Source organism: Anomaloglossus baeobatrachus, chromosome 12, assembly GCF_048569485.1.
Source record: "Anomaloglossus baeobatrachus isolate aAnoBae1 chromosome 12, aAnoBae1.hap1, whole genome shotgun sequence".
Lineage (NCBI taxonomy): Eukaryota > Metazoa > Chordata > Amphibia > Anura > Aromobatidae > Anomaloglossus > Anomaloglossus baeobatrachus.
The window spans coordinates 129709454-129734904 of NC_134364.1; the positions used below are offsets into that span (position 1 = coordinate 129709454).

At 48.4% G+C, this 25451-nt stretch overlaps 1 protein-coding gene across 5 annotated transcripts in view; it reads right to left on the reverse strand.

Annotated features, from left to right (window-relative positions):
• The window catches only part of CGN (cingulin), a 41573-nt gene that overhangs the window by 14526 nt on the left and 1596 nt on the right, over positions 1 to 25451 (reverse strand). For 3 of the 5 annotated variants that reach the window (XM_075330653.1, XM_075330649.1, XM_075330650.1), the window contains exons 2-6: positions 1350 to 2452; positions 1195 to 1277; positions 1046 to 1115; positions 827 to 925; positions 563 to 705 (exon numbers count right to left, since the gene is read on the reverse strand). In XM_075330653.1, coding sequence (XP_075186768.1) covers positions 563 to 705; positions 827 to 925; positions 1046 to 1115; positions 1195 to 1277; positions 1350 to 2441 — 1487 coding nt within the window. In that variant the 5' untranslated portion in view covers positions 2442 to 2452. Of the gene's footprint in view, positions 1 to 562; positions 706 to 826; positions 926 to 1045; positions 1116 to 1194; positions 1278 to 1349; positions 2453 to 7157; positions 7180 to 7234; positions 7302 to 25451 lie in introns of those variants that run through there. The other 2 variants (XM_075330652.1, XM_075330651.1) reach the window with 2 other exon arrangements.

Sequence of the window (25451 nt, forward strand, 5' to 3'; positions counted from 1 at the left end):
GTAATGACTATATAATACATGGAATAGATCCCTCTGTGTGTAATGACTCTATATAATATATAGGAATAGATCCCTCTGTGTGTAATGACTCTATATAATATATAGGAATAGATCCCTCTGTGTGTAATGACTCTATATAATATATAGGAATAGATCCCTCTGTGTGTAATGACTCTATATAATATATAGGAATAGATCCCTCTGTGTGTAATGACTCTATATAATATATAGGAATAGATCCCTCTGTGTGATCCCTCTATATAATATATGCATTTCCCTTTTTGTATTGAATTACTAAGAATAAATTACCTTTTTGCTGATATTCTAATTTCTTGAGACGCACCTGTACATTCCTAGCCATGAACTCAGTTTCCTCATTGCATGAAATGTCAACCACAGCATGTTATAAATTAACCTATACAATGTACTGACCCCATGCCGGGGCTGTAAATGTCTCCTCCGCACCTTGGCAGATTTAGTTATGACATTATTTGAAAATCTGAGCCATCTCGCTCCTCTCTTATTTACATACAGGAGAAGGACTACAGATTCCAGGACTTACTCCTGAGACATGGAGTTCAGCTCGTTCTTTTTTTTCTCCAGAAGTTCCTTTAGTTTTCTGCACTCTTCTACAGACTCCTCCAGATGAATCTCCAGTCTCTGGGTGGACGACTTTGGACGAGAAGCTTCCTGCCTCAGTCTTTGCTGTGAAAAAGAAAGATGAAAACATTCAAGAGTGGATAGGTAATTTCGATATTATGTGTATCCGTGTGGACGTCTGCTGGGTCAGAGGCACATGAGAAGTAGGGTCCATCTCAACTTTTACCTTCATTTCATCGTCCAGCTGCTGCTGAAGTTCGGACACTCTCCTCTCCAGGTCCTTCTTCTGAGAGACCAGAGTCCTGGTGTCATCTCCTGGGGAGGCCTACAGAGATATCAACAATGTTAGCAAAAGCAGAGGCTACTATGGCAGCTAACCTACAGCTTATAGCTACCAAAACTGAATTTGGCCAAAGGAAATCCCCTTGGATTCTCACACACGTACTTGAAAGGACTGAAGCTTTTCCAACAGTAGACTTGTCTTTTTCCGCAGAAAAGCATCACTCTCATTAGACCTAAGGGGTTTAAGAAATGCATTTAGTATAGACACTTATGAGACAACTTATGACGTAAAGTCAAATCTGCAGTACAGACCCGTCCCGGAGGGTGCTGTAAATCATCTCACGAGTGGGGTCATCTTGCTGCTGGTCCTTCAGAAGGTCTGGAGTGCTCTTCAACTAATAAAAGAAATATGTCAGTAGGCCACAGAGAGTGATAACTATAGAGATACTGGCACAACGTCACGATACCTGCAGCTCTGACTGGACCGTTCTCTGCTGTGACTGAGTCAGTGGCTCTTCCAGCGTTTGTGCCAACCATTCTTTCGTCAGCCGAGTCTTGTTGACACCCTCCCTTTCCAGGGGAGCTCTGTCAAACACCCGGCTGTCCTGGCGGTGACTCTGTTGTACGCTTCTTTCTGTTGTCTGCACTTCTCTGTAGTCTGTGGTGTCCTGTTGAGACTTCCGTCCGTCCAAGCTCTGTGATCGCTTCCTCTCATCTTTCATGGCCTGGCTCCTTCTTGCCGTCCGCCCCCTCATCTGGACCTTATTATCAAATTTATTGATTAGAGAGTCCACGGAAGAGAGCGGCTTGGTGTCTATATCTTCACTTGGCAGCTTTGGCGAGGATGACGTTGGGAAGTCGCTCTTCCTCTGTTGTGAAGCGGAGAAAGAGGTAGGTTGTTGGCTAGTTACCGGCTTATATTTCCCAGTTGTGACCTCCCCATTGCCCGTCTTCTTCAGACTTCCACGGCTGCCTGACGATTGGGAGTATGTAGTGTCGAGGGTGGAGGATCGTTCACTGTAGTGTCCATCGTAGCCATAAGAGTCCTCCTGTTCTGCATCAATTAAAGACCCATGGGACTGTGACCTCCTGAGCTCCTCACGGCGTGCTGGCTGCAGAGCTCGGGGCTTGCTGCGAGGCCTGGAGGTTTGCTCCTCATCTGAGGTACTGCTGTAGTGAGAGCCAGTTTGGTGGTATGTCCTATTGCTATATGGGTTTTCTGGCATGTCTGATTCTGAGCTAATAGAGTGGACTGTCCGGCTAGCCTTGGTGGTGAGTCCCTGGTACTCAGGCGTGGAGTTGGAGGAGGCATTTCCATAGGAGTTGTTCGTTTTGATCTGAACCCCGTATGAAGATTTAGTTTTGTCTCCGCTGTTGAGAACCACAAATGGTTGTCCGTCTATGCCCTGAACCCGGATGGCCACGCCGTACGAGTCTTGCTTGGACCTGATGCTCCTGGGCTTCCTGTTCTCTTTCAGATCATCGATAAAACGGATCTGGACTCCTTGGCCCACGGGTAAGTGTTGCTCGGCCATGTCTCCATTAACACGTCTTTCCATTCACCCAAAAACTGAAAAGAACAAGAAAAAAAAAAAAAGAGTGAGAACCAGGCTAAATCCTGCGAGGCACGGTGCCCGGCATACGCAGACTGAGGAGTAACAGGACCTGCATAGCACGGTCTTCATTCTACAGTGGGTAAGTGTTACCTGATAGGACAGCGGCAGATTGTCTGGTCTCTGTGAGAATAGAACAACCCGAGAATTCACACTTCATCGGAAACAATAGAGGAATGTGACATATTGGAAAATGCAGAAATACCCCAGGTGCAAGACCAACACAACAAAGGCCTGAGGGGCGGCTTCACCCCTAGCATGATGGCCGCTGGATACGGGAGGAGCTTAGTCCAGACAGAAACCGGGTGCGCTGCATTTTTTCCCCTTCTTGTATTTCTATGGCCTGTGACCTATTGTGTTTTACAGGTGCATTCTCCAGATTCCCACATCGTACACAGCCATAGACCAACATGGTAAGTGCGCGTGCATTGTGGTTCATTTCTCTTCTACGATGGCACCCTCGCCCGTCCGTGCCTCTAGTGCACATATTTCTCACCTCGACAGCTGCTACTTGGGGCATGGTGTCCATTTTTCATCATTCAGCCCTGCAGAATTCCCTGCTCACTAGCTCCCCCTATGGTTGGTGACGGGGTGAAACAACTGCAATGTCATAGAACAATTAACAAGTAACGAGCGCTGCACTACATTCTGCTGCATCAGTCCAGATTCCTCAGCTCATTACACGACCCAGTTGTTTCCCTGTGATCTGCCTGATCAGTGAACGCTTGGCTGCAGCGATTTCCATATAAATGTGGGGTGCGGGGGGCTGCGCGGCTGCCGGACGGAGATAACATTGCGGGCACTTGTGATGTTTGCAGCTGCTGATGTTAATGTAATACATGAAGTCATCGTTATCTCAGCGGCTTTTCTCCTTCCACCGCGAGTCTCGTGCTATAAAATAAATGATGACTGCGGCTTAGAACGAGCAGGCGGCACAATGAGGAAGCGCCTGCTGAGCCGAGCGGCACGACACCGCGCCCGCACTGTGACATTGGTACAGAGATGCTCAATGAAGGCTACACCACGGACAGGTCAGGGGCGGACAATAGGCGTGACCCTCTAGAATAGTGATTATTACATCATTTCCCACCACAAGCTCCCCACGCATCAGATACCAGAACCTTGGTGGTGACGGATCTTGTATCGTTCCCGTCTGGAAGTATCGTTCCATCAAACGTATCTATTTTGGCAGCCAAGTCGTTCCCTGCCCTCAGGACAACTCAAGGATATAATGCGTCACAAATCTGCACATCTTCCGCAACAAATATTGGGAGATATTGGTAATCACCGTCAAAGGCAGGGGTGGGGACCCTATGGCTCGTGAGGCAGATGTGGCTCTTTCGATGGCCGCATCTGGCTCGCAAACAAATCTTCTGGGGGAAAATGGGGGGTGCATCTTACAAACTGCATATGGCTTACCGGGGCGGCAATACTGCGGGCTCGTGGGGTGTCGCGGCGGTGGACGCCATTGATCTGAGGGCTGCTTTGAATCTCCCGCAGTTGACGAGATCGACTTCAAGAAAATGGCCGCGGAGGTGGCATGTATGCAGTTAGGACTCTGCGGCCATTTTCTTGAAGTCCATCGCGTCGATCTGCACACGCGCCACGGCCATTTTCTTGAAGTCGATCTCATCAACTGCACGAGATTCATAGCAGCCCACCGGCAGATCAATGGTCCTCGCCGCCACGACACTCCACAAGCCTGCAGCAGCATCGCTGACCCTCCGCTGCCGCACACTGAGCCATGACACCCCCGCTTCTGAACTTACCTACAGATCAATGTCGCCTGCCACCATGACACCCCACAGCAGTATCACTGACCCTCTTGAGCCGCAACACCCCGTCCTCCGTGCCCGCAGCATGGGCAACCCTGCCTCCTGGGACCCTCTGAGCCGCTCCACCACCGCTCCCTACTGGTGAAATATGTGGTGTTCATGGCTCTGTTAGAGAAAAAGGTTCCCGATCCCTGGTCTAAGGCCAAGTCCAGGCGAGCATTATAAGAATAAATAGCTAGAGGACATTTCGCACCCCTTGGGGTTCCATATGGTCATTTTTCACTTGTGTGTGAAAGCCCCATTTCCCGTTCCTTCTTAATCTTTGCACCTTATCCATGCGACTGGTGCCATTTTAGTTTTGTTTATATTCAATAGCGCGACGACTAATGCATTGAGCTTTTTCATGACCTCGGTCCCTGTGGAAGAACATTGCTGTGAGGGTTTCCTTGGCGCGGCATCCCTCGCGCCCCCCGGTGGGTATTATGTAACGTGAGGCGCCATTGCGCTGCTACGTTGACTTCTTTTGCTTCATCGACATTCGTCCAGCTGCTGATTGGATGCAGGGCTCACGTGGCTTAACAGTGCCACATGAACCACAGAAGACGACGCGCCATCGCTGCAGCGGCACCAGTGCGGGAGGGGAGTATTTTGGGGGCCTACTTCATTTATTGAGGTAATGGGAAATGGACACGAAGGTCTGTGGAATTTGCTGCCAGTTTGGTGCAAACATTCCCTACAAGCGTGTGATAACGCCAGCAGCGGATATCTGCCATATACAGACGGACCTCAGCATTGGAGATAAGGGAAATTAAGGGGGGATCATGGGGTCATTATTCAGCCCTACAGGCAGCATCTCCCTAATATGAAAATGCTGATAACAGGGAACAATAAACCCCATTCTCCGGTCCTACAGACCAAGTACTCCTCACCTGCAGGAGTCTCCATACTGCCCTGGAATATGATATGAATGAACTACAACTCCCAGCATGGCCGTACATGTGTAACGCTGGGATCCGGCGCAGATGTCTGGCCGGTGAAGGTGTGCCGCACACACCTCGCTGACACATTCTTACCACCAAGGCCCTCAATCATTAACCTGCTGCTCTCCATAGAGGAAGTACAATCAGCTCACACCTCCGCCCGGTGAAACTGCTCCGCGGGTTACAGATCCCTTTCACCGGCCAAAAGCCTGAAATGTCAACAAGAGCGACGCTGCCAAACCACAGACGGCAACACAAGGAGACGGCACCTGGAGCCCGTACTGCAATAATAATAATAATCTTTATTTCTATAGCACCAACATATTCCGCAGCGCTTTACAATTCAGAGCGGTGTCCAACATTTCAAAAATAAGATCATACACTGAAAAGCTTGGTGGAGCCACTAAACGAGGGGGCTGCTGATAAGTCTTTGGCTTTACCCAGAAAGAAACGAGCTAGGATGATGAAACTCTCCATTTCTTCCACACACTCTCCACTGATGACCACACACTTCTTATATCGGTATTCCAAGTTCTGTAAGCCTAGCAAAAGGAAGGATTTCTGTTGTGCCTCAAACCAGGCATCTGTAGCAGCCATGGCATCAGAAATGGTGTGAAGTTTGGTACCTTGAGGTGTTTCTTCAGGTTTGGAAACAGATGATAGTTGGAGGAAGCTAGATCTGATGAATAAGGTGGGTGGTCACCAGCTGGAAGCCCGGCTCTGCCAGTTTTGCTGTGGCGCTTGTGCAGTGTGAGCGGAGGCGTTGTCTTGTAGGAACAAGATTCCTTTGGACAGCTTGCCGCACCTTTTGGCCTTCAGAGCTGCCTGCAATTGGTCCAAAAGTTCAGTGTAATACCTTGCATTGATGGTGGAACCCTTTTGAAGGTAGTCCACTAGCAGCACGCCCTCCTTATCCCAGAACACAGATGCCATCACCTTAGTGGCTGATTTTTACCCCCTGATCTTCTTTGGATGAGGAGAACCCCTGTGCCTCCACTCTTTTGACTGCTCCTTGTTTCCAGGGTCATACAAATAAATCCAGGTCTCATCCATAGTGACCGGTCAATCCAGAAAGTTCTTATCAGTCCGGAAATGCTGACAAATGGAGCGGGAAGTTGTCACTTGCTGCTTCTCTGATCTGTTGTCAGACATTTGGGGCCCATTTGCAGAAGCTTCCTCATGTCCAAATGTTCATGGATAATGACACAAAGACGTTCTTGGGAAATCCTCATGATGTCTGCTATTGCTTTATCTGAAACTCGTGGATTCTCCAGTATGAGGTTGTGCGCAGCTTCGACGATCTCCGGAACGTCAACCACTCTCGGGCGTCCAGGACGTTCCTTATCATTGGGGCTGAAGTGGCCCATTTTACATTTGGCGACCCAGTTCTTACCTGTGGAATATGAAGGGCATTGATCCCCCAATGTCTGCGACATATCACCATGAATATCCGCCGTGGACTTTCCTTGCAGAAATAATAATTTTATCCTCCTCTGCTCTCAGCTGCTGTGGATATCGCATCAGACTCCGCCATTTTGTTTTCCCGCGTGCGGAGAACACTGTTGTCATAAGCAACAAACAACATTTTGAAAACATATATTAGACACAAAAGGCTTTCATGTGATGTAACATTCATTACCATAGAAACAAAAACTGATCAGAAAGCCAAAGACTTATCAGCAGCCCTTCGTATATAAAACAAAGAGGGCAGTGGAGCCAATCATGGTGGAACATCAGACAGAAAAGTCTCAGTAACCCCAGCCCAGAAGCAGCTGTCACCAGGGAAGCGGCCCTCGTGTCTCCGCTGAGTGAGGTGTAGCAGTGGTTGTCACAATGTGGCACCAAAGCCTTACCACATCGGCCGAGGCCTGGAGAGGTGTCCCAGGAGCTTGCACTCCGGCACTTACCTGACACTTCTTCTACCACATGTGGAGCTGCGGCCGCTCTGCACATGGCGCACAACCCAGCCACGCACAGACATTACCTGCTCTATTGACAGAGCCCAGCGGAGCATTAACTCTCACATCACTGCCCGGACGGCTCTGCTCAGCGCAGCACCAGAGAAGCGCAGCAATCTGTAGAGGAAGAGCCCCACACAAAACGCAATGACTGTGAGCAAAGTGCAGGAAACCTCACAGCAATCACTGATTAACCATTCAAATCAAGCCCATTACACCCGACGGGCTCCATGCCATCAATGATTAGCCCGCAGTCCGCCCCGCCAAACAGCAAAACAATGCAGAAAGGGGATGACCGAAAAGTGTGTTGTGGTTTGTAGGAGCTGGCATAAGATGAGAAAAGCAGGCGGCCTGGACCTGTGCGCGGTGGGCAGGGGCGCTGTGGGCAGGGGCGCTGCGGGCAGGGGCACTGTGCGCGGTGGGCAGGGGCACTGCGGGCAGGGGCGCTGTGCGCGGTGGGCAGGGGCACTGCGGGCAGGGGCGCTGTGCGCGGTGGGCAGGGGCACTGCGGGCAGGGGCGCTGTGCGCGGTGGGCAGGGGCACTGCGGGCAGGGGCGCTGTGCGCGGTGGGCAGGGGCACTGCGGGCAGGGGCGCTGTGCGCGGTGGGCAGGGGCACTGTGGGCAGGGGCGCTGTGCACGGTGGGCAGGGGCACTGTGGGCAGGGGCGCTGTGCGCGGTGGACAGGGGCGCTGTGCGCGGTGGACAGGGGCGCTGTGCGCGGTGGACAGGGGCGCTGTGGGCCGGGGGCACGGTGCGCTGCGGGCCGGGGGCACGGTGCGCTGCGGGCCGGGGGCACGGTGCGCTGCGGGCCGGGGGCACGGTGCGCTGCGGGCCGGGGGCACGGTGCGCTGCGGGCCGGGGGCACGGTGCGCTGCGGGCCGGGGGCACGGTGCGCTGCGGGCTGGGGCACGGTGCGCAGGGAGGCGTTACAAGGCAGTATTTTACATACCGTGCAATTTCTAAGAACCCGCTATATTTCCAGACGACAATGCCAAGCAGATTACCACGAGACCCTTAGGCCATGTGCGCACAGCGGGTTTTTTTCACATTTCAACTGTGTCAATGACAAACTTGTGTGTTGCTTCCCCAGCAAAGTCTATGAGAATCAGAATTTCCATCCGCACGTTGCAGTTGTTTGTCAGCGTTTTGTCACATATTTGTCACAATCCTTGACAGATAACAGCAGCAGGTTCATTCTCTTTGTGTTTTTGTCACATTTTATCACTTATTGACTTCAATTAGGGGATGAAAAACGAATGTTAAACGCATGGAACCAACTCAGTCGCGTTTTGTGTGCGATGTACATCTGGTTTTGTCACCAAAAACACAAGTCCCTACCATTGCTCCCTCTGAAATATATCACTTGTGCAGTCTCTCTGCTTAATGCGCGGCTGTCACACTGCTCCCGCGGCCTGTCAGGCTTCTGCTGGGGCCGCTCATTAGGCTCATACATATTCACTGCTTCCCACATCCACCGGTGGCTGTGATTGGTTGCAGTCAGACACACACCGCTGCTGAGTGACAGCTGTCTGAATGCAACCAGTGGGCGGGTCTATATCATACAGTAAAATAAATAAAAAAATAAATAAATGAAACACAAAACAAAAAACGGAGTGCAATCCCTTCCCAATTTTGATATCCAGCCAAGATAAATCCCCACAGCTGAGGGCTGGTATTCTCAGGCTGGGGAAACCCACGTTATTGGGAGCCCTCCAGACTAAAAAAATCAGCCAGCAGCTGCCCGGAATTGCCGCATCCACCTGGTGCTGTGGCAATCGGGGTAATAAGGAGTTAATAGCAGCCCATAGCTATCACTAAGCCCTAGGTTAGTGATGGCAGATGTATGAGACACCCCTCATTACTAATCTGTAAGTGAAAGTAAATAAACACAAACACCCCAAAAAAATCCTTTGTTTGAAATAAAAGACAAAAAAGCACCCACTTTCACCACTTTATTAACCCCTCAAACACTCTTCCAGGTCCGACGTAATCCACACGAGGTCCCACAATGTTTCCGCCACTGCTACATCTGACGCTCACAGTGAGCAACATAGAACTTCACTGCCCACTGTGAGCTGGACACAGCAACTGAAGTGAGCCGCGCTATCAGCGGTGACATCACTCAGGTTAGCAACGGCCACAGCCGGAGTCCTCCACCTGTGACAACAAATCACCCGAGTGACTGAAGGGAGCCTCGTGATCAGCGGTGACGTCAGTCGGGTGATTTCCGGTCACAGCTGGAATCCTCCACCTGTGAGCACAAATCAGGCCGCGACTGAAATGAGCCACAGGTGGAGGACTCACGTGAGTGATGTCACGGTGCTGTACATGCCCCCGATCTACAGGAGAGCACCCAATTACCAGGACAAGCAAACAACGCACCAGATCTACACAGAGGCGCATATATGCAGACGAGGCGTGCACGCGCTACATGTATCATTATATATATATATATATATATATATATATATATATATATATATAAAAGATGGGTTGTCCGCAGCCACCACTCATTTCCAATGGATCTAATGTCTCTGAACTGATAAAGCCAAATGGGGGTCCATGTCAGGGGTTCCCCCCCATACAGCACCTGTACAGCGGCTGATGATGGGGGGCTCGCAGGAGACCTTCACTCCCTCTCTGGAGCCTGTGGTGACTCACCATGAATGTTTAATGTGTAAGGAATTTGCTTGTGCTGATAAAGGCCTCTATATCTATCTCCACCCAAAGCCTGCAACATGAGACGCCAGGAGAAAGCACTCCACACCGCGCACATCAGCACACTGCAATCCTCCACAACAGGCCGCTCAGGGGTTAAACTAAACTCCCCTCCACCTGCACAACACAATAGCTCAACTGCTGCCAAGTATGGCGGCAATCTGAGGGCAAAGCTGGGCTCCTGGCCTTATATTACAGCAAATTCCCATGAGACATGGAGGCTTACACGTCCGTGAAGACATCTACAACATTGCCATGGGGAGCCCCTGAACATGGCTTTATCCAACCCTGACGCCCAGTGCGGTCTCACAGGAGCTAGGTAAAGGATGTGGTGGTCTCATGGCGCTCACTTTAGGCTGGCAAACACTGAAGACCAGTATGGTTCTCTTTAAAGTGCCCCACTCACCAGGATTTTCCTATATAACCTAAAGCCAGTGCTATACTGGCACTATCAGGCTGATTCTATACATACAGTGCTATACTGGCACTATCAGGCTGATTCTATACATACAGTGCTATACTGGCGCTATCAGGCTGATTCTATACATACAGTGCTATACTGGCACTATCAGGCTGATTCTATACATACAGTGCTATACTGGCACTATCAGGCTGATTCTATACATACAGTGCTATACTGGCACTATCAGGCTGATTCTATACATACAGTGCTATACTGGCACTATCAGGCTGATTCTATACATACAGTGCTATACTGGCACTATCAGGCTGATTCTATACATACAGTGCTATACTGGCACTATCAGGCTGATTCTATACATACAGTGCTATACTGGCGCTATCAGGCTGATTCTATACATACAGTGCTATACTGGCGCTATCAGGCTGATGCTATACATACAGTGCTATACTGGCGCTATCAGGCTGATTCTATACATACAGTGCTATACTGGCACTATCAGGATGATTCTATACATACAGTGCTATACTGGCGCTATCAGGCTGATTCTATACATACAGTGCTATACTGGCACTATCAGGCTGATTCTATACATACAGTGCTATACTGGCACTATCAGGCTGATTCTATACATACAGTGCTATACTGGCACTATCAGGCTGATTCTATACATACAGTGCTATACTGGCGCTATCAGGCTGAGTCTATACATACAGTGCTATACTGGCACTATCAGGCTGATTCTATACATACAGTGCTATACTGGCACTATCAGGCTGATTCTATACATACAGTGCTATACTGGCACCATCAGGCTGATTCTATACATACAGTGCTATACTGGCACCATCAGGCTGATTCTATACATACAGTGCTATACTGGCACTATCAGGCTGATTCTATACATACAGTGCTATACTGGCGCTATCAGGCTGATGCTATACATACAGTGCTATACTGGCGCTATCAGGCTGATGCTATACATACAGTGCTATACTGGCGCTATCAGGCTGATGCTATACATACAGTGCTATACTGGCGCTATCAGGCTGATTCTATACATACAGTGCTATACTGGCGCTATCAGGCTGATTCTATACATACAGGGCTATACTGGCACTATCAGGCTGATTCTATACATACAGGGCTATACTGGCACTATCAGGCTGATTCTATACATACAGTGCTATACTGGCGCTATCAGGCTGATTCTATACATACAGGGCTATACTGGCACTATCAGGCTGATTCTATACATACAGTGCTATACTGGCGCTATCAGGCTGATTCTATACATACAGTGCTATACTGGCACTATCAGGCTGATTCTATACATACAGTGCTATACTGGCACTATCAGGCTGATTCTATACATACAGGGCTATACTGTCACTATCAGGCTGAATCTATACATACAGTGCTATACTGGCACTATCAGGCTGATTCTATACATACAGTGCTATACTGGCACTATCAGGCTGAGTCTATACATACAGTGCTATAATGGTGCTATCAGGCTGATTCTATACATACAGTGCTATACTGGCACTATCAGGCTGAGTCTATACATACAGTGCTATACTGGCGCTATCAGGCTGATTCTATACATACAGTGCTATACTGGCGCTATCAGGCTGAGTCTATACATACAGTGCTATACTGGCACTATAAGGCTGATTCTATACATACAGTGCTATACTGGCACTATCAGGCTGATTCTATACATACAGTGCTGTACTGGCACTATCAGGCTGATTCTATACATACAGTGCTATACTGGCACTATCAGGCTGAGTCTATACATACAGTGCTATACTGGCGCTATCAGGCTGATTCTATACATACAGTGCTATACTGGCGCTATCAGGCTGATTCTATACATACAGTGCTATACTGGCACTATCAGGCTGATTCTATACATACAGTGCTATACTGGCGCTATCAGGCTGAGTCTATACATACAGTGCTATACTGGCGCTATCAGGCTGATTCTATACATACAGTGCTATACTGGCGCTATCAGGCTGAGTCTATACATACAGTGCTATACTGGCACTATCAGGCTGATTCTATACATACAGTGCTATACTGGCGCTATCAGGCTGAGTCTATACATACAGTGCTATACTGGCGCTATCAGGCTGATTCTATACATACAGTGCTATACTGGCGCTATCAGGCTGAGTCTATACATACAGTGCTATACTGGCACTATCAGGCTGATTCTATACATACAGTGCTATACTGGCACTATCAGGCTGATTCTATACATACAGTGCTATACTAGCACTATCAGGCTGATTCTATACATACAGTGCTATACTGGCACTATCAGGCTGATTCTATACATACAGCGCTGTACTGGCACTATCAGGCTGATTCTATACATACAGCGCTGTACTGGCACTATCAGGCTGATTCTATACATACAGCGCTATACTGGCACTATCAGGCTGATTCTATACATACAGCGTTATACTGGCACTATCAGGCTGATTCTATACATACAGCGTTATACTGGCACTATCAGGCTGATTCTATACATACAGCGCTATACTGGCGCTATCAGGCTGATTCTATACATACAGCGCTATACTGGCGCTATCAGGCTGATTCTATACATACAGCGCTATACTGGCACTATCAGGCTGATTCTATACATACAGCGCTATACTGGCGCTATCAGGCTGATTATATACATACAGTGCTATACTGGCACTATCAGGCTGAGTCTATACATACAGTGCTATACTGGCACTATCAGGCTGAGTCTATACATACAGTGCTATACTGGCACTATCAGGCTGATTCTATACATACCTGTAGTGATCAGCTCGGATGTTTAGATTTTAAAACCCAAGTAAGTAAAGTTTATAAAATCAGCAGCTTCTTGAGTGACAGCAGCTGAGGATCAGATAATATCTGGGGGGTGTTTATAGTTATCCCCTCCCCCTGTTAGAATTAGCATAAGTATCATACAATCGATTTACTTTTTCACTAGCAGGACCTGTGTGAGGTCATACCCATGTGACCAGAAGGGGCGGGGCATCAGCCAACAGAAAATGTTGCTTCCTGGTATCAGCTTTGTTGGCTGAGGCTCCGCCCCTTCTGGTCACATGGGTATGACCTCACACAGGTCCTGCTAGTGAAAAAGTAAATCGATTGTATGATACTTATGCTAATTCTAACAGGGGGAGGGGATAACTATAAATACCCCCCAGATATTATCTGATCCTCAGCTGCTGTCACTCAAGAAGCTGCCGATTTTATAAACTTTACTTTCTTGGATTTCAAAACCTATACACTGTGTGCAGAATTATTAGGCAAATGAGTATTTTGATCACATGATACTTTTATACATGTCGTCCTACTCCAAGCTGTATAGGCTGAGAGGCAACTACCAATTAAGTAAATCAGGTGATGTGCATCTCTGTAATGAGGAGGGGTGCGGTGTAATGACATCAACACCCTATATAAGGGGGGCTTAATTATTAGTGTAGTATAGCACTGTATGTATAGAATCAGCCGGATAGTGCCAGTATAGCACTGTATGTATAGACTCAGCCTGATAGTGCCAGTATAGCACTGTATGTATAGAGTCAGCCGGATAGTGCCAGTATAGCACTGTATGTATAGAATCAGCCTGATAGTGCCAGTATAGCACTGTATGTATAGAATCAGCCTGATAGTGCCAGTATAGCACTGTATGTATAGAATCAGCCGGATAGTGCCAGTATAGCACTGTATGTATAGAGTCAGCCTGATAGTGCCAGTATAGCACTGTATGTATAGAGTCAGCCTGATAGTGCCAGTATAGCACTGTATGTATAGAATCAGCCTGATAGTGCCAGTATAGCACTGTATGTATAGAATCAGCCGGATAGTGCCAGTATAGCACTGTATGTATAGAATCAGCCTGATAGTGCCAGTATAGCCCTGTATGTATAGAATCAGCCTGATAGTGCCAGTCTAGCACTGTATGTATAGAATCAGCCCGATAGTGCCAGTATAGCACTGTATGTATAGAATCAGCCGGATAGTGCCAGTATAGCACTGTATGTATAGAATCAGCCGGATAGTGCCAGTATAGCACTGTATGTATAGAGTCAGCCTGATAGTGCCAGTATAGCACTGTATGTATAGAATCAGCCTGATAGTGCCAGTATAGCACTGTATGTATAGAATCAGCCGGATAGTGCCAGTATAGCACTGTATGTATAGAATCAGCCTGATAGTGCCAGTATAGCCCTGTATGTATAGAATCAGCCTGATAGTGCCAGTATAGCACTGTATGTATAGAATCAGCCTTATAGTGCCAGTACAGCACTGTATGTATAGACTCAGCCTGATAGTGCCAGTATAGCACTGTATGTATAGAATCAGCCTGATGGTGCCAGTATAGCACTGTATGTATAGAATCAGCCTGATAGTGCCAGTATAGCACTGTATGTATAGAATCAGCCTGATAGTGCCAGTATAGCCCTGTATGTATAGAATCAGCCGGATAGTGCCAGTATAGCACTGTATGTATAGAATCAGCCCGATAGTGCCAGTATAGCACTGTATGTATAGAATCAGCCTGATAGTGCCAGTATAGCACTGTATGTATAGAATCAGCCGGATAGTGCCAGTATAGCACTGTATGTATAGAATCAGCCTGATAGTGCCAGTATAGCACTGTATGTATAGAGTCAGCCTGATAGTGCCAGTATAGCACTGTATGTATAGAGTCAGCCGGATAGTGCCAGTATAGCACTGTATGTATAGAGTCAGCCTGATAGTGCCAGTATAGCACTGTATGTATAGAGTCAGCCTGATAGTGCCAGTATAGCACTGTATGTATAGAATCAGCCTGATAGTGCCAGTATAGCACTGTATGTATAGAATCAGCCTGATAGTGCCAGTATAGCACTGTATGTATAGAATCAGCCTGATGGTGCCGGTATAGCACTGTATGTATAGAATCAGCCTGATACTGCCAGTATAGCACTGTATGTATAGAATCAGCCTGATAGTGCCAGTATAGCACTGTATGTATAGAGTCAGCCGGATAGTGCCAGTATAGCACAGGCTTTAGGTTATATAGGAAGATCCTGGTGATTGGGGCGCTTTAATAAGAATGGAATAAGCCCTCACCAGACGTCTGATTGAGCTGATATAGGACGCTGGTGAAGAGCAGGGACACGCATATTACATCAAATTGCTGGACAACTTTCAATGTTCATGAGTGATTTATTTGGGAGAATCCTGAAAATGAGCGGTGACAGCCAGCACCCCATCTTTACATGGGAGAGTGCGTGGGGAGGCACCCTGTGATTAGATCCACCATGACACATCCGGTCATCAGTCTAATGCATAAACATGCTTCTATTAGTGAGGGCCCCCGTCATTACATCTGGGCATGGTTTGGCTCCTTTTTATGGGTCACATTCTGGCGAGAGATCTCCTGTGGTGGAGTGTGACCATGTAAGGGTATGTGCGCACGTTGCTTTTTACCTGCTTTTTACCTGCTTTTTTGCTGCTTTTTCTTCTGCGCTGTTTAATGCCAAAATGGATGTGTTCTTCTATTCAAGCAAAGTCTATGGGAATTTGGGTTTCTTGTTCACACTATGTTGTTCAAAATGCTGCCTTTTTGTGGCAGAACTTTGGTCAAAAACTCAGCTTTTCAAAGAAGCAACATGTCAATTGTTTTTGCCATTTGGGTTTTGCACTGCAAAGCTGAGTTTTTGACCAAAGTTCTGCCACAAAAAGGCAGCATTTTGAACAACATAGTGTGAACAAGAAACCCAAATTCCCATAGACTTTGCTTGAATAGAAGAACACATCCATTTTGGCATTAAACAGCGCAGAAGAAAAAGCAGCAAAAAAGCAGGTAAAAAGCAGGTAAAAAGCAACGTGCGCACATACCCTAACAGACACACGTTCTCCTTGTTCGGAGCACCCCTCCTCCTGGGAACATGCAATTAACCTTGGCTGGGCGTTTATCTGTCCCTAATCTATCATTACAGGAGGTATAATAAACCAGCAGAGGAACAACAGCCAGGACGGAGCAAAGCCGAGCTTCCGGGTCACCTCCTCGCGTACGGTCCAACTGCGTACTGCAGCAACATAACTGCCCCCAGATTATCTGGGGTCTCAGCTGATGCCCCCCGACAGTCAGGATACAGAAGCTCCAACCTGCCATTACTAATGCAAAGTACAATGGTTACAAGTGGAGTCCAATAATCCCGTACTCATGGGGTGAGCGGAGAACGAGCGCCCACACAAAGGTCTTCAAATACAAAGTCGACCGGCATGATCCTATAAACGTCAGATCTGCCGAGCTTCCGCTTTATGTGATGCCGGAGATAATAAAAATACTATCATCGCTCCCCCATAAAGTTCACACATTCTCAGTGACGGACGCACATAAACCAAGAGCACACGGACATCCAGGAGCATGGGACTTTGTAAATAGGAATCACGCTGCCGAGAATGAGGATTTTATTTGTGCCGCACAGAAGAACATTTGACCCAATGAACGAGCATGTGCCTTGTTCTGCCTGGAATATTACCTGGCTCCGATAATCCTGCAGGGTATAGATGGACCTTTAGGCCCCTGAACAAACAACTAGGACGGACAGACGGGGAAGAGCAGTCCATAGAAGCGTCGCACCCTCTACATCTGGGCGCAGACGATAAAATGTTGCTGTCTACAAAACCGAACCATCCTTCCATGTGTACGAGGGGCTGCTGATAAGTCTTCGGTTTTACCCAGAAAGAAACGAGCTAGGGTGATGAAACTTTCCATTTATTCCACACACTCTCCACTGATGACCACACACTTCTTACATCGGTATTCCACGTTCTGTAAGCCTAGCAAAAAGAAGGATTTCTGTTGTGCCTCTAACCAGGCCTCCGTAGCAGCAATGACATCAGAAATGGTGTGAGATTTGGTACAATGAGGTGTTTCTTCAGGTTTGGAAACAGATGATAGTTGGAGGGAGCTAGATCTGGTGAATAAGGTGGGTGGTCACCAGCTGGAAGCCCGGCTCTGCCAGTTTTTCTGTGGTCGCTGTGCAGTGTGAGCGGAGGCGTTGTCTTGCAGGAACAAGATTCCTTTGGACAGCTTGCCGCGCCTGGACTTCAGAGCTGCCTTCACTTGGTCCAAAAGTTCAGTGTAATACCTTGCATTGATGGTGGAACCCTTTTGAAGGTAGTCCACTAGCAGCATGCCCTCCTTATCCCAGAACACCGACGCCATCACCTTAGTGGCTGAGTTTTGCCCCCCCCTGACCTTCTTTGGACGAGGAGAACCACTGTGCCTCCACTCTTTTCACTGCTCCTTGTTTTCAGGGTCATAGAAATAAATCCAGGTCTCATCCATAGTGACCGGTCGATGCAGGAAGTTCTTATCAGTCCGGAAACGCTGACAAATGGATCGGGAAGTTGTCACTCGCTGCTTCTCTGATCTGTTGTCAGACATTTGGGGACCCACTTTGCAGAAGCTTCCTCATGTCCAAATGTTCATGGATAATGACACAAACACGTTCCCGGGAAATCCTCATGATGTCTGCTATTGCTTTAGCTGAAATTCGTGGATTCTCCAGTATGAGGTTGTGCGCACTGCTGCCATAAGCAACAAACACAACATTTTGAAAACATATATTAGACACATAAGGCTCTCATGTGATGTAACTTTCATTACCATAGAAACAAAAAAGATCACAAAGCCAAAGACTTATCAGCAGCTGTGAGGAGCACAGATCCACATAGGGCTCTCCTTTATAAGGATGTACCTGGCCTGCACCACATACCATTAGTCCTCTGCGGCACGGCTTACCACAACCAAATAACCTATTTCTACAGAGTGCACAGAAGCGCGTCCCCCCGCCATTCTCTGCACCCCCTGCCCTCGCCGGCCCACGGGGCGACTCACTGAGGTAATCCGCCCTGACAGCGGCTGTGGCCGGCAGTGGTGCGGGGGCATCTCCAGCCTCTCGGTGCGGATCACCACGGGATGTAGTAATGAGCACATGGCAGCCGCGAGACGCCCAGGTGCAGAACCCAAGAAATAATTATCCATCTGTATGGAGAGAGTGCAGGCACGCGAGGGGAAGGAAGGCGCACCAGCAGGACGCCACCAGCACTATGCGCCATCCGCTGCCGAGACGCAGGGATGAGGCTGACAGGACGGACGGGTTTGGTGCTGCCGGACCTCATGTGACTGGACCTGGAAGGTGACTGCGCCCTGAGGAATGCCCCGGATCAGCGCTGATGGAGCAGGGATGGGCCGGTTTCACTGCACTGTAATTAGTTTCACTGTCAGGAGCAATAGAAGAAGCGCCTGAGCCGCAGCTTCTATTAACCCCTCTCTGACCAGGATCTACCCGACTGCCTACATGTAAATATAGTATGTTGCTTTCTGTTATCAGCCATTTAAGACTAAGTGAGCGGAAGGGCAGCCTGCTCCGGCCCCCATATCGCAAATGCTGACAACCTCCAGAGACTTCTGGGTCTTACAGAACACCAATTCTGTTATGAGTGCCATACTAGGAGAGGTACCGGCCCTTTAAATGTGGCAGAATCATTCTCTCGGGAGGATGACGTCACAGGACGGCTCCGCACAGAATAGGAATGACTCTGGCACATTCTATGATATCATCAGTCAGGTATAGCGGGAGCGACAGGGGCGTCATCACCGAGACGTGCGGCAGCGGGGGAGGGGATGCACTGACCTGTCACACTGCATTGCTTTATAGCGCCAACATAATCTATAGCGCCTCATAGACATTATTGTGAAAGGGGAACAAAGCCCTTTATGTTGTGGCCAGCGGAGGCTTCATGGCGTTTGGACAGAGTCCATATACAGTGCTGGCCAAAAGTATTGGCACCCCTGCAATTCTGTCAGATAATGCTGAGTTTCTTCCTGAAAATGATTGCAATCACACATTCTTTGGTATTATTATCTTTATTTATTTTGCTTGCAATGAAAAAAAAAACACAAAAGAGAATGAAACAAAAATAAAATCATTGATCATTTCACACAAAACTCCAAAAATGGACCAGACAAAAGTATTGGCACCCTTAGCCTAATACTTTGTTGCACAACCTTTAGCCAAAATAACTGCGCACAACCGCTTCCGGTTCCATCAATGAGTTTCTTGCAATGTTCTGCTGGGATTTTAGACCATTCTTCTTTGTAAACTGCTCCAGGTCCCTGAGATGTGAAGGGGCCTTCTCCAAACTGCCATTTTGAGATCTCTCCACAGGTCTTCTATGGGATTCAGGTCTGGACTCATTGCTGGCCACTTTAGTAGTCTCCAGTGCTTTCTCTCAAACCATTTTCTAGTGCTTTTTGAAGTGTGTTTTGGGTCATTGTCCTGCTGGATGACCCATGACCTCTGAGGAAGACCCAGCTTTCTCACGCTGGGCCCTACATTATGCTGCAAAATTTGTTGGTAGTCTTCAGACTTCATAATGGCATGCACAAGGTCAAGCAGTCCAGTGCCAGAGGCAGCAAAGCAACCCCAAAACATCAGTGAACCTCCACCATGTTTGACTGTAGGGACCGTGTTCTTTTCTTTGAATGCCTCTTTTTTTTTTCCTGTAAACTCTATGTTGAAGGCTTTTCCCAAAAAGCTCTACTTTTGTCTCATCTGACCAGAGAACATTCTTCCAAAACGTTTTAGGTAAATTTTGGCAAACTCCAGCCTGGCTTTTTTATGTCTCGGGGTAAGAAGTGGGGTCTCCCTGGGTATCCTACCATACAGACCCTTTTCATTCAGACGCCGACGGATAGTACGGGTTGACACTGTTGTACCCTCGGACTGCAGGGCAGCTTGAACTTGTTTGGATATTAGTCGAGGTTCTTTATCCACCATCCGCACAATCTTGTGTTGAAATCTTTCGTCCATTTTTCTTTTCCTTCCACATCTAGGGAGGTTAGCCACAGTGCCATGGGCTTTACACTTCTTGATGACACTGCGCACCGTAGACACAGGAACTTTCAGGTCTTTGGAGATGGACTTGTAGCCTTGAGATTACTCATGCTTCCTCACAATTTGGATTCTCAAGTCCTCAGACAGTTCTTTGGTCTTCTTTCTTTTCTCCATGCTCAATGTGGTGCACACAAGGCACAGGACAGAGGCTGAGCCAACTTTAATCCATGTCACCTGCTGCAAGTGTGATTTATCATTGCCAGCACCTGTTAGGTGCCACAGGTAAGTTACAGGCGCTGTTATTACACAAATTATAGAAGCATCACAGGATTTTTCAAACAGTGCCAATACTTTTGTCCACCCCTTTTTATGTTTGGTGTGGAATTATATCCAATTTGGTTTTATGACAATTTTTTTTTTTTTTTATTTTTCATTGAAGACAAATTAAATGAAGATAATAATACCAAAGAATCTGTGATTGCAATCATTTTCAGGAAGAAACTGAGTATTCTCTGACAGAATTGCAGGGGTGCCAATACTTTTGGCCAGCACTGTATTCCATCAGGATGTGCAGAGGCGACCTGCACGGACAGGAGGGGGCGCTGCAGACCCCTCCATACACCGCGTCACAGACCCGGACAATACCACAGACCTACGCCGCGTTCCACAATATTCTGCAAATTGGATTTAAGAAACAGGATCTCTGCTGCCAGAAAATGTCACATAGTGCGGTGCCGGGGACAAGGTATGAAAGCATCGGATATTTCACAAACCTCAGCATCAGCATCGCTCTTATGCAGATAAAAGCAGAATGAGGAAGGTTTCTGCCAAATACAGAGGAGTAAGGTATCAGCACACAGGTATCTGAGGCTGGTGGACCCCTGGAACCTGCTCACAAGCAGAAACAGCTGCAGAGCCTCCGACCGACATGGAGACTCAGTATAAAGCAATCTCCTTTACTGCTAAGCCTCATACAACCCTGGATGGTCCAGATGGATGGAGTAGTGGATGGTTGGTGGACAGTCACCATGTTCCAACAAAACTGCGACGTCAGCAAGGAGGTGGAGGAGTCATGTCATAGGCCGGGATCATGAGGAAAGAGCTGTAGCCCCTTTAGGGTCCCTGAATGTGGGAAAATAACCTCTGCAAATTATATAGAGCTTCTAACTTAACCACTTATTCCCATGGTATGAAAAGAAGAACCGAACCATCCGTAGCAAAATCATCTTTATGCTGCAAAGAAACCCAAGGAGTCATTGCCTGCTATGGGCATAAAAGGAGATAAGCGCATGGTGCAGCCACCAACCTCCCCTGACCTCAACCCTATTGAGAACCTTTGGAGTATCCTCCAGCAAATATATCTATCAGAGTGGGGGCCATTTATATCAAAACAGCAGCCCCGGGGGCGACTGACATCCTGCAAAGACATTCAACCACAAACTGTCCAAAATCTCAAGATCAAGAGATGCAAGAACTGTGAAGGTGACAAAGAAGATCCCCCCGTCACCTGTAACTTTACATCCACCATATGGGAAAAGCAGGGAATAATAGCATCTGCATAATAATTTGGAATGTGGTGTATAAATGACACATGACAGAAATTCCATACTGGTCCTTATATACAGTACAATCACCTCCAATATAGAAGAGCGAATCAAACACAAACAGAAAGTACTAATACAAGAGATATAATAACAAGTGTACTATACACAGGACAGGAGTATAACGGATACCCTATGTAATACATGGACAGGTGTACTACACAGGACAGGGGTATAATAATATATAAGACAGGTGTGATACACAGGACAGGGGTGTAATAATATATAGGACAGGTGCAATACACAGGACAGGGGTATAATAATATATAGGACAGGGGTGTAATAATATATAGGACAGGTGTGATACACAGGACAGGGGTATAACAATATATAGGACAGGTGTGATACACAGGACAGGGGTATAATATATAGGACAGGTGCAATACACAGGACAGGGGTATAATATATAGGACAGGTGCAATACACAGGACAGGGGTATAATAATATATAGGACAGGTGTGATACACAGGACAGGGGTGTAATAATATATAGGACAGGTGTGATACACAGGACAGGGGTGTAATAATATATAGGACAGGTGTGATACACAGGACAGGGGTGTAATAATATATAGGACAGGTGTGATACACAGGACAGGGGTATAATAATATATAGGACAGGTGTGATACACAGGACAGGGATGTAATAATATATAGGACAGGTGTGATACACAGGACAGGGGTGTAATAATATATAGGACAGGTGTGATACACAGGACAGGGGTATAATAATATATAGGACAGGTGTGATACACAGGACAGGGGTGTAATAATATATAGGACAGGTGTGATACACAGGACAGGGGTGTAATAATATATAGGACAGGTGTGATACACAGGACAGGGGTGTAATAATATATAGGACAGGTGTGATACACAGGACAGGGGTATAATAATATATAGGACAGATGTGATACACAGGACAGGGGTATAATAATATATAGGACAGGTGTGATACACAGGACAGGGGTGTAATAATATATAGGACAGGTGTGATACACAGGACAGGGGTATAATAATATATAGGACAGGTGCGATACACAGGACAGGGGTGTAATAATATATAGGACAGGTGCAATACACAGGACAGGGGTGTAATAATATATAGGACAGGTGCAATACACAGGACAGGGGTATAATAATATATAGGACAGGTGTGATACACAGGACAGGGATGTAATAATATATAGGACAGGTGTGATACACAGGACAGGGGTGTAATAATATATAGGACAGGTGTGATACACAGGACAGGGGTGTAATAATATATAGGACAGGTGTGATACACAGGACAGGGGTGTAATAATATATAGGACAGGTGTGATACACAGGACAGGGGTATAATAATATATAGGACAGGTGTGATACACAGGACAGGGGTGTAATAATATATAGGACAGGTGCAATACACAGGACAGGGGTATAATAATATATAGGACAGGTGTGATACACAGGACAGGGGTGTAATAATATATAGGACAGGTGTGATACACAGCACAGGGGTGTAATAATATATAGGTGACATACACCCTACATACAGTAATATAATAATACAGAATACTAAGCCGGTGACAGTCTCTACCTGCACAGCGCTGATCTCCTCTGCACCTCCCTCCTTTTTCCCATCCCACCTCTACCGGCAACCCCCTACCCCATCACCATCCCCTGTGTTCCCCGTTCCTCCTCCCTCGGTTCTCGGCCCCCCTTTTCCGGTCTCTGTCCCTTTTCTCCAGGTCCCCATACCTCCAGTCCTCTCCCGATCCTCCCTCTCCCCGGCCCCACTCTCCCTGTTCTGGTACCTCCGCTCCCCACTCTCCTCATCCCTCTTGTCCCAGACCCCCTTTCTCCGTTCCTCTGGTCTCCCCCATCCCTTCTCTACTCAGTCCCTGGTCTCAACTCTCTCCGTCCCTTGGGTCTAGGTCTCTGTCCCACCTTTCCTGGTCCCTCCGGTTTCCCATCCCTATAGTCCCCGTCCCACCTCTTCCGATGTCCGTCCCTCTGATCCCAGTCACATCTCCTAGTGCCCATCTCTCCAGTCCCCGTCCCACCTCTCCCTGTCGCCCCTCCCCCAGTGCTCGTGCCTCCAGTCCCCATCCCACCTCTACCAGTGCCCGTCGTACCTCTCCCCCAGCCCCCTCTCTCCTGATGCTTGTCCCTGCGGTGCCCGTCCCCATGATCCTCATCCCTCCAGTCCCCTTTCTCCAGGTGCCCATTACTCCAGTTCCCATCCCAGCGATCTCGATCCCCCTCTCCCAATCCCTGTGGTACCTCTCCTTGTGCCCATCCACCCTCCCCCAGTCCCTTTTCTCCCAATACTCATTCTTCCGATCACCGTCCCAGCTCTCCCGATGCTCGTCCCTCCAGTCCCTGCCTCATTTTTCCCGGTGCCCATCCCTTCAGTCCCCGGTTTCCCCTCTTCTCCCGGTCACCTCTCTCCCGATGCCAGTCCCCGTCCCATTCCTCCCAGTGCTTATCCCACCTCTCTCAGTCCCCCCCTCTCCCGATGCCTTTCTCCCTGGTCCCCATCCCCCTTCTCTCGGTACCTGTCCCTCCAGTCTACCCAGTTCACGTCCCTCCAGCTCCCGTCCCACCTCTCCTGGTGCGCATTCCTCCAGTCCACCGTCTCCCGGTCTCACCTCTCTTGGTCCCCCCCGTCCCCCTCTCTTGGTCCCTCCAGACCAAGCCCCTCTCCTGTTCCCTGTTCCTTCGGTACGCCCCTCCGAGCCCTGTCCCTGCAGTCCCTGTCCAACCTCTCCCGATGCACATCCCTCCGGTCCCCACCCCACCCTCTCCCGGTGCCCATCACACTTCTCCCAGTGCCTGTCCCTCTGTTCCCCGTTCCATCTCTCCCAATGCCCATAACTTTGGTCCCACCTATCCTGAATTTTTCTCCCCTAGTGCCTGTCACTCCAGTCCCCGTTCCCCCTCTCCCGGTGCCATCCCTTTGGTCCCTGCCCCTCTCTTCCGATGCCCGTTCCTCCAGTCCGCATCCCCCCTCTCCCTGTGCCTTTCTCCCTGGTCCCCGTCTCCCGGAAACTGTCCCTCCATTCTACCCAGTTCACGTCCCACCTCTCCCCTGGTAGGGATCTAGAGTCCCCGTTCCTTCGGTCTCCCTCTCTTGGTCCCCCCCAGTCCCGATCCGTCTATACCCTGGGCCCCTCTCCCAGTCCCTTCGGTCTGCCCTTCTTCACCCGGTCCCTGTCCCTCTTGTCCCCCCTCAACCCTCTGGTCCCCATCCTTCTTGCACGGTCGCTGTCACACGGTCCCCATCTCTCCTCGCCTGGTCCACGTCTCTTCAGCCATCCCTCTCCCGATGCTCGTTAATCTGGTCCAAGTCCCCCCTCTCCCAATGCTCATTAACCCGGTCCCTTCTCTCCCGGTCTCCCTCTCCCAGTCACTGTACCCTATCCCCATCCCTCCATCACGTCTCCCCATCCCAATTGCCACGGTTCCAGTCACTCCGGTCCCCATCTCCTGGTCACCTCTCTACCAGTCCCCGTCCTAGTTCCCCCTCTCCCAGTACCCCTGTTCTCTGTCCCCTCTCTTACCGTCCCAGTTGCCGCTGTCCATGTCCCTCCTCTCC